This window comes from Dromiciops gliroides, chromosome 4 (genome assembly GCF_019393635.1).
Source record: "Dromiciops gliroides isolate mDroGli1 chromosome 4, mDroGli1.pri, whole genome shotgun sequence".
Taxonomy (NCBI): domain Eukaryota; kingdom Metazoa; phylum Chordata; class Mammalia; order Microbiotheria; family Microbiotheriidae; genus Dromiciops; species Dromiciops gliroides.
Genome location: NC_057864.1, coordinates 228,544,538 through 228,560,874, shown reverse-complemented (window position 1 = coordinate 228,560,874; position 16,337 = coordinate 228,544,538). Strand labels below are relative to the sequence as shown.

At 36.3% G+C, this 16,337-nt stretch overlaps 1 protein-coding gene across 1 annotated transcript in view; it reads left to right on the top strand.

The window, feature by feature from the left end:
• TBCD (tubulin folding cofactor D) overlaps positions 1-16,337 on the top strand; it is a 448,209-nt gene that overhangs the window by 422,519 nt on the left and 9,353 nt on the right. Inside the window, 2 exon segments of the mRNA XM_044001676.1 lie at positions 950-1,037; positions 15,119-15,228. Coding sequence (XP_043857611.1) covers positions 950-1,037; positions 15,119-15,228 — 198 coding nt within the window.

Genomic DNA, 16,337 nt, shown 5'->3' with positions numbered 1-16,337 from the left:
ATTTTTAGTTCCATTCAGAGAATCCAGATATATTATGTTATGTATAAATCTTTGATACAGCACAGTAAAAGTAATGTTAAAATGGGTATGACTGATCTTATTGCTAAACACTGTTAAGGGTTAAAATTCTAGCTAGTCTGTCTAAAATATCTAATGAATGGTCGCCAATAAATTATAAGCTTTATCAAGAGTTAGACTTTTAAGCATTTATTAAGGAGAATAAGAATTTGGTAAAGAGAGAAAGAAAGGCCTACATTCATCTATCTATTAAAGGGAGAGCACATTTCTAGCTTCCTTCTCCAATAGCGTCCTCAGGAAAAAGCCCTCAGTCAGAGCGCCAGCCTCCCCCCTTCTTCCTCCCACAAGCAGACATCACTTCCTGACGCCAAAGAAAAGACTCCTGGTCTTGCCCTCAAAGACCTTCACTTCATCGCGGAGCTTTTCTACAGTAAGTCTCCAGCAGGTGGCGTCATTCCAATCATTACAACACAAAACAAAGATAGCCCAGGTTTTTGTTGTTTTTTTACCAGCCACCGCCATCCTCAAGTTGCCCAATTAGATCTTGGTAACATGGGTTTCTTTTTTGTTTCAGTTTTGTTTTTGTTTTTATTTGACCAAAGCACTTTGTTCTTCCTTCTGAATAGTTTTGAAATTTCTTTGCCTAATGAGCATAATTTGATGATATTGAATGCACTGTTAATACTTTTCCTTCTATTCCCTTTCCCAAAGCATTTAGTTTAGAAAAAAAAAATATGAGGCCATGTGAAGGGCTTTGGCATCATGGTGATTTTATAAATTATCCTCCACAATAAATTGTATTTTTCAGCATTCAGCATCTCCCATGTGAAGGTCTTTGACATACGGCTTTGACATTTTTAGGTAACAGATCTTTGCTAAGTCACAAGATTATAGGTATAATTATACTAATAGCCTAATGTTGTGTTTCTAGGTTTTGTGGAATGATTCAATTTCCTGGAGATGTGAGGAAGAAAGTCCTATTTCAGCTATTTCTTCTTCTCTGCCATCCTTTTCCTATAGTGAGTATTATGTATATTTTCCAATTAAATGTATTAATATAAATATAAACCATTTGTTAAGGGATACTTTATATTATATTTTAATCAGTGCTCTATTTTCTGTTTTAAGATCTTTTTTAAAAATTAAACTTTTTTTCAATGAGCAAAAATCTACCTTGTCTCTCTTTCACCCACCCAAACTGCCAGTTGGAAACAAAAGAGAAACAATCCATTACAAATATTTTTAGTCAAGAAAAACATATATCCACATTGGCCATAAGCAAAAGAATATATTCATGTGTGAACACTGACATAGATCCATGCATATTTGCACACAAATACATGTAACATGTTTTATTCTTCACATTATTCTTCACATCTCTATCAGGAAGTAAGAAGCATGTTTCATCAGTCCTCTGGAATTTTAGATGGTCATTATGCTTATCAGAGTCCCTAAATCTTTCATTGTAGAAGTTATTTTCCTAATTCTATTCACTCTATATCAGGAAATCTCAGGTTTCTCTGAAACCATTTCCTTCATTGTTTCTTAATCTCCATCACATTTATACAACATAACTTGTTCAGTCATTCCACCATTGACAGATAACCCTTCATATTCCTATTCTTTGGCACATCAAAATTAGCTATTAAATATTTTTGTACTTCTTCAGTTAGAGTTTGCTTTGCTTAGAACTATTCCCTCCTTTAATATGCACTCATTTTAATTATCCCTTCTTTCTCCTCTTTTCCTCCTGTGTCCCAGTTGAATGAGATGTATTTCTTTACCCACCTTAGTATACCTGTGTGTATGTGTATTCTTCTCTCCTTTGACCAATTCAGATGAGAGTGAGAGTATCAACCACTCCCTTTGTTCCTCTCTATTTTTATAGATGTTTACTTGTGCACCTTGATTATATGGGTTAATTTTCCCTAACCTTCCGTTCTCTTCCCCTGTGGTTTCCTTCCAGGTCTTCTGTCAAATTAGACATTTTCTGTTACCCCTTATGATGATAGTGTTGAGAGGCAACACATGTATCATATCCCCATGTTATCATATCAAATTATGCAAGCTCTAAAAATCTTCCAATATTTCACTTTTACCAAGTTTCATACGACTCATTAGATTGTTTAGTACCTTTTGATTGATTAATGTTTCTCCTAACTCTTGTATTTGAACTTCATAGTTTCTCTCTCACTCTGGTCTTTTCATCAAGAATGCTTAGACATCCTTTTATTTTATTAAAATTAATTTTTTTCTTCTGTAACATTAGACAGCTTTACTGTTTACATTATTCTTGTTTATGGGCCTATACCTTTCACCTCATGGAATATTGTATTCCCTATTTGCCATTCCTGTATAGTGTTACCTGCCAGGTTTTGTATAATTTCGACCTTAGCTCCACAGTATTTAAACCCTCTTCATATAACTATATGCAGTATCTTTTTTCCTTTGGCCTAGAAGCTCTGGATTGTGGTCTTAATATTCCTTGGAGTTTTCATTTTGAGGTTTCTTTCAGGAGGTGACAGTGAATTTTTTCTGATTATACAAGATTTGGGTAGTTTTCTTTTAAGATTTCTTGAAATATAATGTCTAAGCTCATTTTTTGAGGTTTTTAGGTAGTCCAACGATTCTTTTTTTTCCCTAAATTTATTATTTATTTTTGACATTTGTTATTTTTAAATTTTGAGTTCCAGATTCTTACCCTCCTTCCAGCCCTCTGCCCAACCTATTGAGAAAGCAAGCAATATATGAGTTATACATGTGATAGTATTCAAAACATGTTTACATATTAGCCATGTTGCAAAAAAAGTGAAAAAACGATACTGCATTTTGCACTCAGAGTTCATAAGGTCTCTAGAGGTATGGATAGCATTTTTCATCATGAGCCTTTCAGAATTGTCTTGGCTCATTGTACTGATCAGAATAGCTAAGTCTTGCACAAGTAATCTTCATTACAGTATTGGTGTTACTTTGAACAACAATCTCCTCATTCTGCTCACTTCCCTTTGCATCACTTCACATAGGTCTTCCTAGGTTTTTTGGCAACCATCCAGTTCATCATTTCTTACAGCACCATAGTATCCCATGACAGTCATATACCACAACTTGTTCAGCCATTCCTCAGTTGATGGGCATCAAATAACCTCAATTTTTTCTGTTAAATATTAGACAGGAACCTCAGCTGAGGGACATTTGAGGAGGGATGAAAATGTTTGGCAGAGCCACTCTGGAGAGAGGATTTCATTATCTTTATGCTGATGATTATCATATCTACCTCTTCTGCTCCAAACTCTCTGCTGAACTCCAATCTTGCATTTCCACCGGCTCTTCAGACATCTTAAACTGGATGTCCAATAGTCATTTTAAACAAAACATGTCCAAAACAGAATTCCTTATCTTTTCCTTCTAAACCCTCCCCCACTTCTACCTTTCCGCCTACTGTAGAGCATAACACCATCCTCGCAGTCCCTTGGGTTCACAATCCCGGAGTCATCTTAAAGCCCCCCCCCCACTCTCTCATTCTTCATATCAAATCTGTTGCCAAGGCCTGTCAATTTCACCTTTGCAATATCTCTAAAATATACCTCATTCTCTCCTCTGACACTGTGACCACTCTGCTACTGGCCCTTCACCTCACACCTCTGCCTACCTCAAGTCTCTCTTCACTCCAGTCCATTCAGCCACTAGAGTGATTTTCTTTTTTTGTTTTTTGTTTTTGTTTTTTAGTGAGGCAATTGGGGTTAAATGACTTGCCCAGGGTCACACAGCTAGTAAGTGTTAAGTGTCTGAGACCGGATTTGAACTCAGGTCCTCCTGACTCCAGGGCCGGTGCTCTATCCACTGCGCCACCTAGCTACCCCTAGAATGATTTTCTTAAAACACATGTCCAACCAATAAACTCCATTGGCTCCTTCTTGCCCCCAAGAGGAAATAAAAAATTCTCTGTTTGGCATTCAGAGCCTTTCATAACTTAGTTCCTTCCTACCTTTCCAGTCTTTTTTACACTTTACCTGATATGTACTCTTCAATCCAGCGACACTGGCCTCCTGATTCCAGCTTCCTCTCTTAGCTCCTCTGGTTGTCCCCCTTATGTGCAGTGCTCTCCCTCTTCATCTCTGCCTACTGTCTTCTTTGCTTTCCTTTATTTTTTAATCTTTTTTTGTTTCCTTTAAATTCCAACTAAAATTCCATCTTCTACAGGAAGCTATCCCAGGTCATCTTAATTCTAGTGCTTTCCCTCTGTTAATTATGCCCGTTTATCTTTATTTGTGTTTGTGCTTGTATATGCTTATTCGTATATATTTGTTTATATATAGGTTGTTTGTATATATTTATTTGCTTTTTGCCTCCTCCATTAGATTGTGAGTTCCTTGAAGATAGGGAATGTTTTTTGCCTCTTTTTGTATACCTAGCATGTAGTATGGTGCTTGGCACATAAATCTTTACTGATTAATATTTTGTTTTGGGGTTTTTTTGCAAATTAATATTTTAATCTAGGTAGTAGATATTTTTCATCTCTTTGGTTCTTCTGGATCAGGCCAAATTCCTTTGAGTGATTATAGAACTCTTCTATAGTGTTCTGGGGCTTAATGTGATTAGCATAACCTGTAAGGAATTATCGGGTGGGGCCCCTGGGCATCTGGCAAATTCCATTATTTTATCACAAACCAGGGCCAGCTTTTGAATTTGACTTAAAAATCAGAATTCATAACAGGGCAACATTAAACATAATTCTTGTCTATTATTTCTGTTTTTAAAAACCCAAATTGGAATCTCATTTTTGCTATATACTTACTATGTAACAATGAACAAATCACTCAACCTTTCAAGTTCTTAGTTTTCTTTTCTGTAAAATGAGGGAGAGGAAGATTTGGACTAGCTCATCTAGCCATTTTCAGCTCTAAACCCCATGTTCCTACTCTGGGAGATGCTGACTTATGACATGTTAGTCAAAATCTAGGGCAGCCACCAAGAGAGAGTATATACGTGTAAAACCTGCTGGGCTGTAACAGAACATGGTGGATTTGAAATTCACAAGAGAATTAAAAACAGATTATGAAGCCAAGAATAAAATCCCAAGAACAATAACTGAGCACAGTTGTTTTTTCTTTATATTCTTGGTATGAAACCAGCCACTGTATTCTTTCTTTAACTTTCAATTTGTCAATTTTCATGGCAGTGATTTAATAACAAGCTACAGCTTTTTAAAAGTAGCATTGTAGGGACAGCTAGGTGGCTGAGTTCAAATCTGGCCCCAGACACTTGACACTTACTAGCTGTGTGACCCTGGGCAAGTCACTTAACCCTCTTTGCCTCACAAAAAAAAAAAAAAGTAGCATTGTTGAGTTGAGTCACATAATAAGAAATGCTTTATAGGATTAGCTGACCAAAATTACATCCCCAACTCATGGTAGCATTTTAGAACCACAGACTGTCAGAGCTCCAAGGAATCTTAGACATTATCAAGTCTTATCTCCACATTTTACACATAAGAAAACTGAAAACCAGAGAGTAAGAATTACTTATCTGAGGTCTAAAATGAGAATGTTGGAATAATATTAGATTCAAAAGGAATCTTAGAAGTCATGTAGTACAACCCTTCTTCCCAAAACAGAAAGCCTGCCCAAGTGATATTAAATGACTCTTCCACAGCAAGTTAGTGGTGAAGATACATATAGAATTCCAGCCTCCTGACTTAGTCTATTAGAGGAACGGTTCTGGTGTAGTCACCCAGAATGTCACACTCCCTATAACATGATGCTAGGAAATGAAGTTCAAAAATTATCGTGCTTGCTATTTTTTAACACTTTTAACATAAAGAAAGATTAAGTATGGTTTTTTTAATGTGATGCTGAGTTCCAATATATTTTGTCTGAATAGGCAGTCACTATAGGAGGGAAGTGGCATATATATTTGTTGTTAGTTCTTTTAGGAAACACAACTCTTATTTGCCCAAATCAAGCCCTACATAGTAACTACAAGCAAAGCTATCATGCCCAGACAGTGAACAAGTTTATGTGTTTAGTATTGTAGTTTCTCTGAGTTTTTTCATAAGAATCTACCCTAGCGATCACTATAGGCTGTAGGGCCTGCTCTGGATTAAGGCCTCTTTTTACGAGCTACTGTCTTGAACATAGTACAAAATGGTCATTATTAATGTAAATTTCACAGGGAATGGTTGCCTGGATCTTTCAAGACTCTAATTCCTTCTTGTTTCACTTAATATGAGCATTAAAAAGTGAAAATTTCTTCAAAAAAAATTCTCCTAATTAAATGTTTTATCTACAAAGCTTAATTCTTTGAGAAAACTGATGGGATTGTTTTTCTAATGAAGGTCAATTTTCTTAATTTTTATTTTTTAAAAAAAACATTTTTTCAAATTACAAGTAAAATTGTTTAATGTTCATTTCTTAAAATTGTACATTACAAATTCACTCCCTTTCTCCCTGTGTCTTACCTCTTATTGAGAAGACAATTGATATAGATTATATATAATTGATAGAGGCTTCACTTTATCTTGGTATATGTTGTGAAATGTTGGTCTGTACATGGTTTCTGGCAAACTGCTTTCTACTTTTCCTGGCAGCTTTTATCAAATAGTGATTTATTGTCCCCAAAGCTTGGTTCTTTCAGTTTATCAAATACCAAATTATTATGGTCATATATTGTATACCTAATCAATTCTGCTGATCCACCACTCTATTTCTTAGCCAGTACCAGATTATTTTGATGATTATTCCTTTGTAATACAGAGCTTGTTCACCTTCCTTCATATTTTTTTCGTTGACTCCCTCGATATTCTTGACCCTTTTTTCTTTCCAAATGAATTTTATTATTATTTTTCTAGCTCAATAAGATAATTTGGGGGTAGTTTGATTGGTATGGCACTGAATAAGTAAATTAATTTAGGTAGAATTGTCATTTTTGTTGTATTGGCTCAGCCTACCCATAAGCATATTTTCCAATTATTTAGATCTGACTTTATTTGTGTGAAAATTGTTTTGTAATTATGTTCATATAGTTGCTAGGTTTGTCTTGGTAAGTAAACTCCCAAGTATTTTATATAGCTGACCCAAAATTTTTAAATTATTATTATTAGATTTTATTTTTCCCCCAATTACATGTTAAAACAATTTTTCTAACTTTTAAAAAAAGGTTTTAGTTCCAAATCCTCTCTCTCTCTTCCTCTCCTTTCCCCTCCCTGAGAAGGAAAGCAATCCAATATACATTTATCACCTCCACATCACAGGGGTTAGGGGTTAAGTGCCCTTGAAATCTGAAAAATCCACATAAAATTTTTTGGTCCTCCTAGTACCAGAGAAGACGTTTGAATGGTATTAAAAGATAAAATATGTTGATATTATACAATACTATGCACATATTTTAAACATTTCTGAATTTCTAAACTTTTTCTGTCATGTACAGGCCTCCATGTATTATCTGTAGCTTCTGCAAAACTCCTAAAAATTCTCATTTAATTTCTTCTGCCAACCCATGTATTGAAACCATGGGGAAAGTTCCGATGTGGAAGGGATAACTGTAACTTGTGCAGTCATGTAAAACATTTCCATATTAATCATTTTGTACAAAAAGATTCAAATTTTATAAAGAATGAAAGAAAGAAAGTGAAATATAGCATGCTGTATTCTGTATTCAGACAGTATCAGTTCTTTCTCTGGAGGCAGATAGCATGCTTCATCATGAGTCTTTCGGGATTGTCTTAGATCACCGTATTGCTGAGAACAGCTAAGTCATTCACAGTTCTTCATCAAACAATATTACTGTCACTGAGTACAATGTTCTGGCTCTGTTTACTTTACTTTACATCAGTTCACGTAAGTTTTTCCAGATTTTTCTGAAGTCATCCTGCTTGTCATTTCTTATAGCACAATATTCCATCACAGTCACATCTTGCTTAGCCATTCTCCAACTGATGGGTATTCTCTTGATTTCCAGTTCCTTCTCATCAGAAAAAAGAGCTGCTATAAATAGTTTTATACAAATAGGTCCTTTCCCCTTTTTTGTACATCTTTCAGATATACACCTAGCAGTGGGTATTGCTGAATCAAAGGGTTTGCACAATTTTCTAGCCTTTTGGGCATAGTTCCAAGTTGCTCTCCAGAATGTTTGGATCAGTTCACAATTCCACCAATAGTACATTAAGGGTCCCTGTTTTTCTACATCCCATCCAGCATTTATCATTTTGCTTTTTTGTCACATTAGTCAGTCTGATGAATGTGAGGCAGGACCTCAGAGTTGTTTTAATTTGCATTTCCCTGATCAGTAGTGATTTAGAGCATTTTTTATATGACTATAGATAGCTTTACTTTCTTTGAAAACTGCATGTTCATATCCTTTAACCATTTATCAATTGGGGAATGACTTGTATTTTTATAAATTTGACTCAGTTCTCTATATATTTGAGACATTTGTTCATTAGAGACACTTGTTGCAAAAAAAAAATTTTCCCCAGTTTTCTACTTTCCTTTAAAATTTGGTTGCATTGGGGGCAGCTAGGTGGCACAGTGGATAGAGCACTGGCCCTGGAGTCAGGAGTACCTGAGTTCAAATCTGGCCTCAAACACTTAACACTTACTAGCTTTGTGACCCTGGGCAAGTCACTTAACCCCAATTGCCTCACTAAAAAAAAAAAAATTTGTTGCATTGGTTTTGTTTGTGCAAGAACTTTTTAATTTTATATAATCAAAATTATCTGTTTTACATTTTGTAACGTTCTCTATATTTTTTGGTCCTAAATTCTACCCTTTTCCATAGACCTGCTGGTAAACTATTCCATGCTTTCCTAATTTACTTATGGCATCACCCTTTATGTGTAAAACATGTCCCCATTTTGACCTTATCTTGGTATATAGTGTGAGATGTTGGTCTATACCTAGTCTCTGCTATATTGTTTTATTGTTTTCCTAGAATTTTTGTCAAATAATGAGTTTTTGTTCCAAAAACTTAGATCTTTGGATTCATCATATACTAGATTACTATGGTCATTTACTATAATATAAAGTGTACCTAAACTATCCCACCAATCCATCACTGTCTTAGCCAGTACCAGATTGTTTTGATAATTATTGCTTTATGATACATTTTGAGATCTGCTCTGGCTACACCACCTTCACATTTATTCACCGATTCTCTTGATATCTTTGACCTTTTTTGTTCTTCCAGATGAATTTTGTTATTTTTTCTAGTTCTATAAAATAATTTTTTTGGTAGTTTGCTTGGTATGGCACTGAATAAGTCGATTAATTTAGGTGGAATTGTCCTTTTATTATAGTAGCTTGGCCTATCCATGAGCAATTACTACCAAAAAAGTCTAGCAGCAAGAAACAAAAAGAGAAATTCCATTAAAAATAACTGTAGAGAAAATAAAGTATTTGGGAGCCTACCTACCAAGACAAACCCAATACAAACCCAATTAAAAAACACCACGTTGAAATGCTGATGAATTATGAGTTTATTTTATGTCCTGCAACTTTGCTAACATTGTTAATTATTTCAACTAGCTTTTTAGTTGCTTCTCTAGGATTCTCCAAGTATACCATTATATTATCTGCAAAGAGTAATAATTTTGATTCATCATTGTCTATTCTAATTCCTTCAATTTCATTTTCTTCTTATTGTTATAACTAATATATCTAGTACAATATTAAAAAAATAGTGGTGATAATGGGAATTCTTGTTTCCTCCCCCTATTTATTCCTGTGCTTTCCAGTTTTTCTTTAATATGAATGAATGTTGTATTTTATCAAAAGCTTTTCCTGTATCTATTAAGACAATTATATGGGGTGTGTTGTTTTTGTAATCGATGTGGTCAATAATGCTGATAGGGCTGCCAGCCCTATGTTTCTGGTATCTTGCCTGCTCATAGTATATGATCTTTGTGATATATTGCTGCAATCTCCTTGCTAGTGTTTTATTTAAAATCTTTTCCCATTTGGCCAATTCTACTTTTTTTTTTTTTTTTTTTGCAGGGCAATGGGGTTTAAGTGACTTGCCCAGGGTCACACAGCTAGTAAGTGTCTGAGGCTGGGTCTGAACTCAGGTCCTCCTGAATCCAAGGCCAGTGCCCCATCCATTGCGCCACCTAGCTGCCCCCAATTCTACATTTTTAAGGAGTTCTTTTCCTTGGATTTTTGTGCCTTTTTTTTTTTTTTTCCATTTGGCCTATTCTTATTTTTAAGGTGTTATTTTCTTCAGGGCTTTTGGAAGGGGGGGTGGAGATGACTCCTTTACCCAGCTGTTTACTCTTTTTAAAAAAATTTTAAATAATATTTTATTTTCCCCACAATTACATATTTGTTTGTTTTGGTGGGGGCAGGGCAATGAGGGTTAAGTGACTTGCCCAAGGTCACACTGCTAGTCAGTATCAAGTGTCTGAGGATGGATTTGAACTCAGGTCCTCCTGAATCCAGGGCCAGTGCTTTATCCACTGCGCCACCTAGCTGCCCCCCACAATTACATGTAACAACAATTTTAACATTCTTTTTTTTTTTAAAGCAACAAACATTTATTTTATTTTTTCCAGTTATATGTAAGGGTAGTTTTCAACATTCATTTTCATGATATTTAGAGTTCCAAATTTTTCTCCCTCCCTCCCTCCCTTTCCTCCCCCCTCCACAAGATCACAACCAGGTTATATATGTATAATCCACAAGTGTTCTTTTTATCAGTTCTTTCTATAGGGGTGCATAGTAAGCTTCCTCATTAGTTCCTTGGGATTGTCTTGGATCATTGCACTGCTGAGAGTAGTTAAATCATTCACAGTTGCTCATTGAACAATACTGCTGTCACTATGCACAATGTCCTCCCAGCTCTGCTCACTGCACTATACATAGATGTTCATTAGTCTTTCCAGGTTTTTCGGGGATCATCCTGTTTGTCATTTCCTGTAGCACAAGACCATTCCACTACACTCATATAAGCACATCTTCTTCCATCATTCCTCAGTTGATGGACATTCCCTTGATTCTCAATTCTTAGCCTCCACCAAGAGTTGCTATAAATATTTTTTGTACAATTTTCCCCCCTTTTCTCTTTTTCATGATTACTATTGTTAACTGTTTCCCTTCCATCCTATTCCCTTCCCCATCCATCTTCTTTCATCCTATCACTCTTCAAAAGGGATTTGCTTCTGTCTGTCTGAGCACCTCTATGGCCTGAGACCAATTCATATTTTTCTTGGAATCTTTAGATATAGGGGCCCTGATATTGACATCTTCCTCTGAGGGTGCACCCTGGTCTTCCTTGTTACTGAAGAAACTTTCTGTGGTCCTCACCTTTCTCTGTCTGCTCATCTTGCCTTTCTTTTACTAGACTTTTAGCTCCTTAAAGTGGGGCACTGTTTCCAGGCTGCAGTATCCCAAGCTTAAGAAGTCTCAGGTGGTATGATTTAAGGGGAATCAGGTTCTTCACTCACCAGGCCTGTTTCCTGGTCCTTAGATGACCCCAGACCAGCTGGCTAATCAACCAGCTTTGTGTATTGTGGTTGTTAGCTCCGATGAGCCTGTGCCCCTTCCCCACCTGTGCCACTGCTACTCAAGCCTACCTCCTGGTTCCCAGCAGGGGTGAAAAACCCAAGTTCTGCCTCAGCACCAGCATAGACCCCTGTAGTCTCCTCCCTGCCCAGGGCTTAGCCCTCTCACCAGACTGTGAGCTTGGTTCCAGACGTCACTGGTGCTTCAGCTGATTCAGAGGCTCTGAGGGCCTCCTTCTCTGGTGAGGCCTTCCTGGGACTGGATCTGTGTCAGGGTGACTGTGGGGTTGGGCTCAACTCCTGTATCAGCAAGGTAGCTCCCTCCTTCTGACCTTCCAAGCCGTTCTTGGTTAGAAGATGATTTCAGCACATTCTTCTGTGAGTTTTGCTGCTCCGGGCATTTTCCTGTGGCATTATTTTTCAACATTCTTTTAAGTGACCTGATATAGGTTATACATGTGCAATCTTGTAAAACATTTCCATATTAGTCATTTTGTACAAAAAAAAAACCCAAACAAAGCAGAAAGTGAAAAATAATATGCTTCAGTCCATTTAGACTAGTTCTTTCTCTGGAGGCAGATTGTATTTTTCATCATGAGTCCTATCAGACTGTCTTAGATCATTGTATTGCTAAGATTAGCCAAATTATTCACAGTTCTTCATCATTAAATATTGCTGTTACTTTGTACAATGTTCTCCTGGTTTTGCTCACATCACTTTGTTTCAGTTCATTTGTACATGAAGAGGAGCCATCATATGCCAGGAACTCTGCTTCTGCACCAGCCTTCCTACTATATGTACATATATCTCTACATTCAAGATAAAGATGTAGTAGGTAGAAGGTAGCTTTAGAGAGAAAGGAACTGGAAGCTGTATAGCAGATAAAACACATACAGAATGTGATGTATGATTTGTGAACTTTTTTAAAAAGCGAGGAACTCTACAAGTTTAAAGTTCAGAGGGAAAGTATTCCAGCCAGTGCAAAGGCACAGAAGTGGTCTATGGAACATCTTGTCTGAGACAAAGCAAGTAGGGTAGTATGACTAAACTGTACATGGAAGAGAATAATGTTCATTTGATAAATATCTTTCCACTAGATCTTACTTTACAGTAAGTGTGAACTTTTCATAGCATAAAGTCCAGGATGTCATTTGCTGACAATATGATTTTTTAAAAATTAGTTAGAATTTTTTCCAAATTACATGTAAAAACAAATTTTAATATTAATTTTTAAAACTTTGTGTTCCAAATTTTCTTCCTCCCTCTCCCCCCACTTAAGAACTCAAGCAATTCAATATAAGTTTTACATGTGTAGTCACGCAAAACATTTCCACATCAGTAGGGCTACGAAAAAAACAGACAAAAAAAAACTTTAGAAAAAGGAACTAACAAAAAAATTATGCTTCAATCTATATTCAGATACCATCATTTCTTTCTCTGTAGATAAACTGCTTTTTTGGTAAGTCCTTCAGAGTCGTCTTGGATCACTGTATTGCTGAAAATAACTAAATATATACAGCAAATTATCTTACAATATTGCTGTTATTTTATATACAGTACATTTCACTTTGCATCAGCTCATGTATGACTTTCTAGGTTTTTCTGATAGCATCCTGCTCATCATTTCTTACAGCACAATAGTGTTCCATTATAATCTCATCCCACAATTTGTTCAGCCATTCCCCAATTGATGGGCATCTCCCCAATTTCGAATTCAACTTTTTTTATCATCTTTTTTAGGATACCAACTTAGTAGTGGTATTACTAGGTTAAAGAGTATGCATGGTTTTATAGTCCTTTGGCCATAGTTTGATTGCTCTACAGAATGTTTGAATCAGTTTACTACTTTACCAATAGTGTATTAATGTCTCATTTTCACCATATCCCCTACAATATTTGTCATTTTCCTCTGCTGTCCTATTATCCAGTTACCCAGAATTGTTTTGAGCTGAATCTCTCCAATCAATAGTATATTAGAGCATTTTTTTTCATATGGCTATAGGTAGTTTTGATTATTTCATCTGAAAACTTCATGTCCTTTGATCATCTATCAGTTGGAGAATGGCTCTTATTTTAAAATTTTTGACCCAGTTCTCTATGTGTTTGAGAACTGAGGCCTATCAGACAAACTTGCTTCAAATTTTTTTCAGTTAAACTGTATTTCCCTCCATCCTATTCCCTCCCCTTGATATTTACTCTATTTTCTATCTTCTTTCACCCTATCCCTCCTTCTGACTATCCCCTTCCCCAGTCTGCCTTCCCCTCTTTCACTCCTCCTTCCTTATCCCTTTCCCCTCCTACTTTCCTGCAGGGTAAGATAGATTATTATACCCAATTGAGTGTGTATGTTATTCCTTCTTTGATCCAGTTCTGATAAGAGTAAGGCTTACTCACTCCCCCATCCCTCATCTTCCCCTCCACTCCATAAGTTTTTTCTTGCTTCTTTTATGTGAGATACTTTACCCCATTCCACCTCTCCTTTTACCTTTCTCTCAGTGCATTCCTCTCACCCCTTAATTTTATTTTTTTAAAAATATCATCCCTTTATATTCAACTCACATCTGTGCCCTCTGTCTAAATATACTCCATTCTGTTGCCCTAATAATGAAAAAGTTCTTATGAGTTACAAGTATCATCTTCTCATGTAGGAATGTAAATAGTTTAACCTTTTAATATCCCTTATGATTTCTTTTTCTTGTTTACCTTTTTATGCTTCTCTAGGGTCTTGTATTTGAAAATCAAATTTTCTATTCAGCTCAGATCTTTTCATCAAGAATGCCTGAAAGTCCTCTCTTTCATTGAATTCCCATTTTTTCTCCTGAAAGATCATAATCAGTTTTGATGGTTGGGTGATTTTTGGTTGTAATCCCAGTTCCTTTGCCCCCCAGAATATCATATTCCAAGTCCTTTGATCTTTTAATGTAGACATTTGCTGACACTATGATACCAGCCCTTATATACCTGTTCTCTAAATTACTATTTGTTTGCTCTGATGGGGGAAAATCTCACCTCTTTACTTGCTCAAATTGTATACACAGCTTCAGCCTTTTCACCAACACCCAGTCTGACATACTTATAACAACATGCTTCTGGGTAGTTTCTATCTCCCCATGTCTCTTGGTTATTGATAATTAGAGAATTGAGACTTGTGGGAAGTTAATGAGAAGACATCATCCCTTCCACCCCCAAGCATCCCCTAGCTAATTATTACACTGATCTATCTCTATGCCTAGGAGCTAGGTGCAATTCAGGCTGGATTCTGCAGGGCCCAAAGTAGGCATTGTTGATGGTAGTTGCAGGGGGATACCATTAGCTCATTTTTGTATGCCTGTTTGGACTATTAGATGTCCCATATTGGGGACAAGATGGAGTCAGAAAAGGATTCCATTAGATCATCTGTAAGTACAAATGTACACTTGTGATTGTATACATGGCTATCTTAAGTAAGGTAGGAACCTGAACACTGTCAATGGTAGAATTTGTGTACATTATTTATTACTAGCTATGTTCACAGAAATAGAAACAGATCTCATCAAATATACTACAATGGTGAGGTAGCTTAGTGCCTTTGTCTATTACTAATGTAGTCAACTTGATTTTCTTCCCTAGATAAGGAAGACAACTGCCAGTCAGGTATATGAAATGGTGTTAACCTACAGTGATATCGTTGATCCAGCTATCTTTGATGAAGTTATGACTATACTCAGTGACACTGCCTGGTAAGTTAATTCACTATTAGAAATAAGGCTCCAGGGAAATCACTTATGGTTTCAAAACAAGGTGGAGAACTGCTTATTATATTTTGTTATCTAAGATAGAGAAACAGCATATAGGGAAAAGGAAAGGGAACAAACATTTATTAAATACCTAATATTGTACTTTACTTGCACTTTACAAACATTTTCTCATTGGCTCCTCACAACAACACTGTGAAGTAGGTGCTATTATCATGTCCATTCAGAGGTTAAGTGACTTGCCCAAGGTTAGACAGCTAGTAAACATCTGAGGCCAAATTTGAACTCCTGACTCCAGGAGATCTTCCTGACTGCAGTCCCAGTGCTCTATCCACTGATCCACCTGGCTGCGTAATTCATCATATTATGAATTCCTGTGGTCCTAAGGCAAAATACTGTTAGGGTATTAGTTCTTTCCATGGAAACTCATGAACTAAAAGGGCCATTTTTAAAATCTTATATATAAATCTTATTAAAAAGGTTCCAATAAAATCTTTCTCTTTTTGTCCACACTGTCTCTAAAATAACTTAGCAGACACCAAAAGGGGACAGCTTCTAAAATCTCCATGAGACACCAAATGGAACTTTCAGGGCTTGACAATGCAAGGATTGGAGCTAGAAGATTGAAACATAAGAGAAGAGCTTTAGAATTCTTCTCTCCCCCCCTCCCCAACCAAGGTCGTTGAGAAACTGATAAAATTGTTTTTCCAAACCAATACTTAGAAGATTTAGTTATTTTTTGACCCATTCCTTATGGATATTACTGGGTTTTTTTAATGGATAGAACTCTACCTTCTGTTTTCATTGTGATTCACTTTTGGGGAAGTAAAAGCTCTTGCTCTATAGCAGAACTGGAGTAACATTGAATTAGCTGGTAAGGAATGATTAGAGGGCTTAGTGAGGCTTTTACATCTTCAATACAACACATAGTTTGGAACTATGGAGAATGTTTCAGGCATGGTAGATACCCATTACAAAGGCATAGATAGAGATGGGACATAGAGCATTGTGTGTGAAAAGCAGCATATGTGCCAAGATGGCTATTCCATCAAATGTGTAGCAGGGAGTAATATGCAAGAAGCTTGGAGAGATAG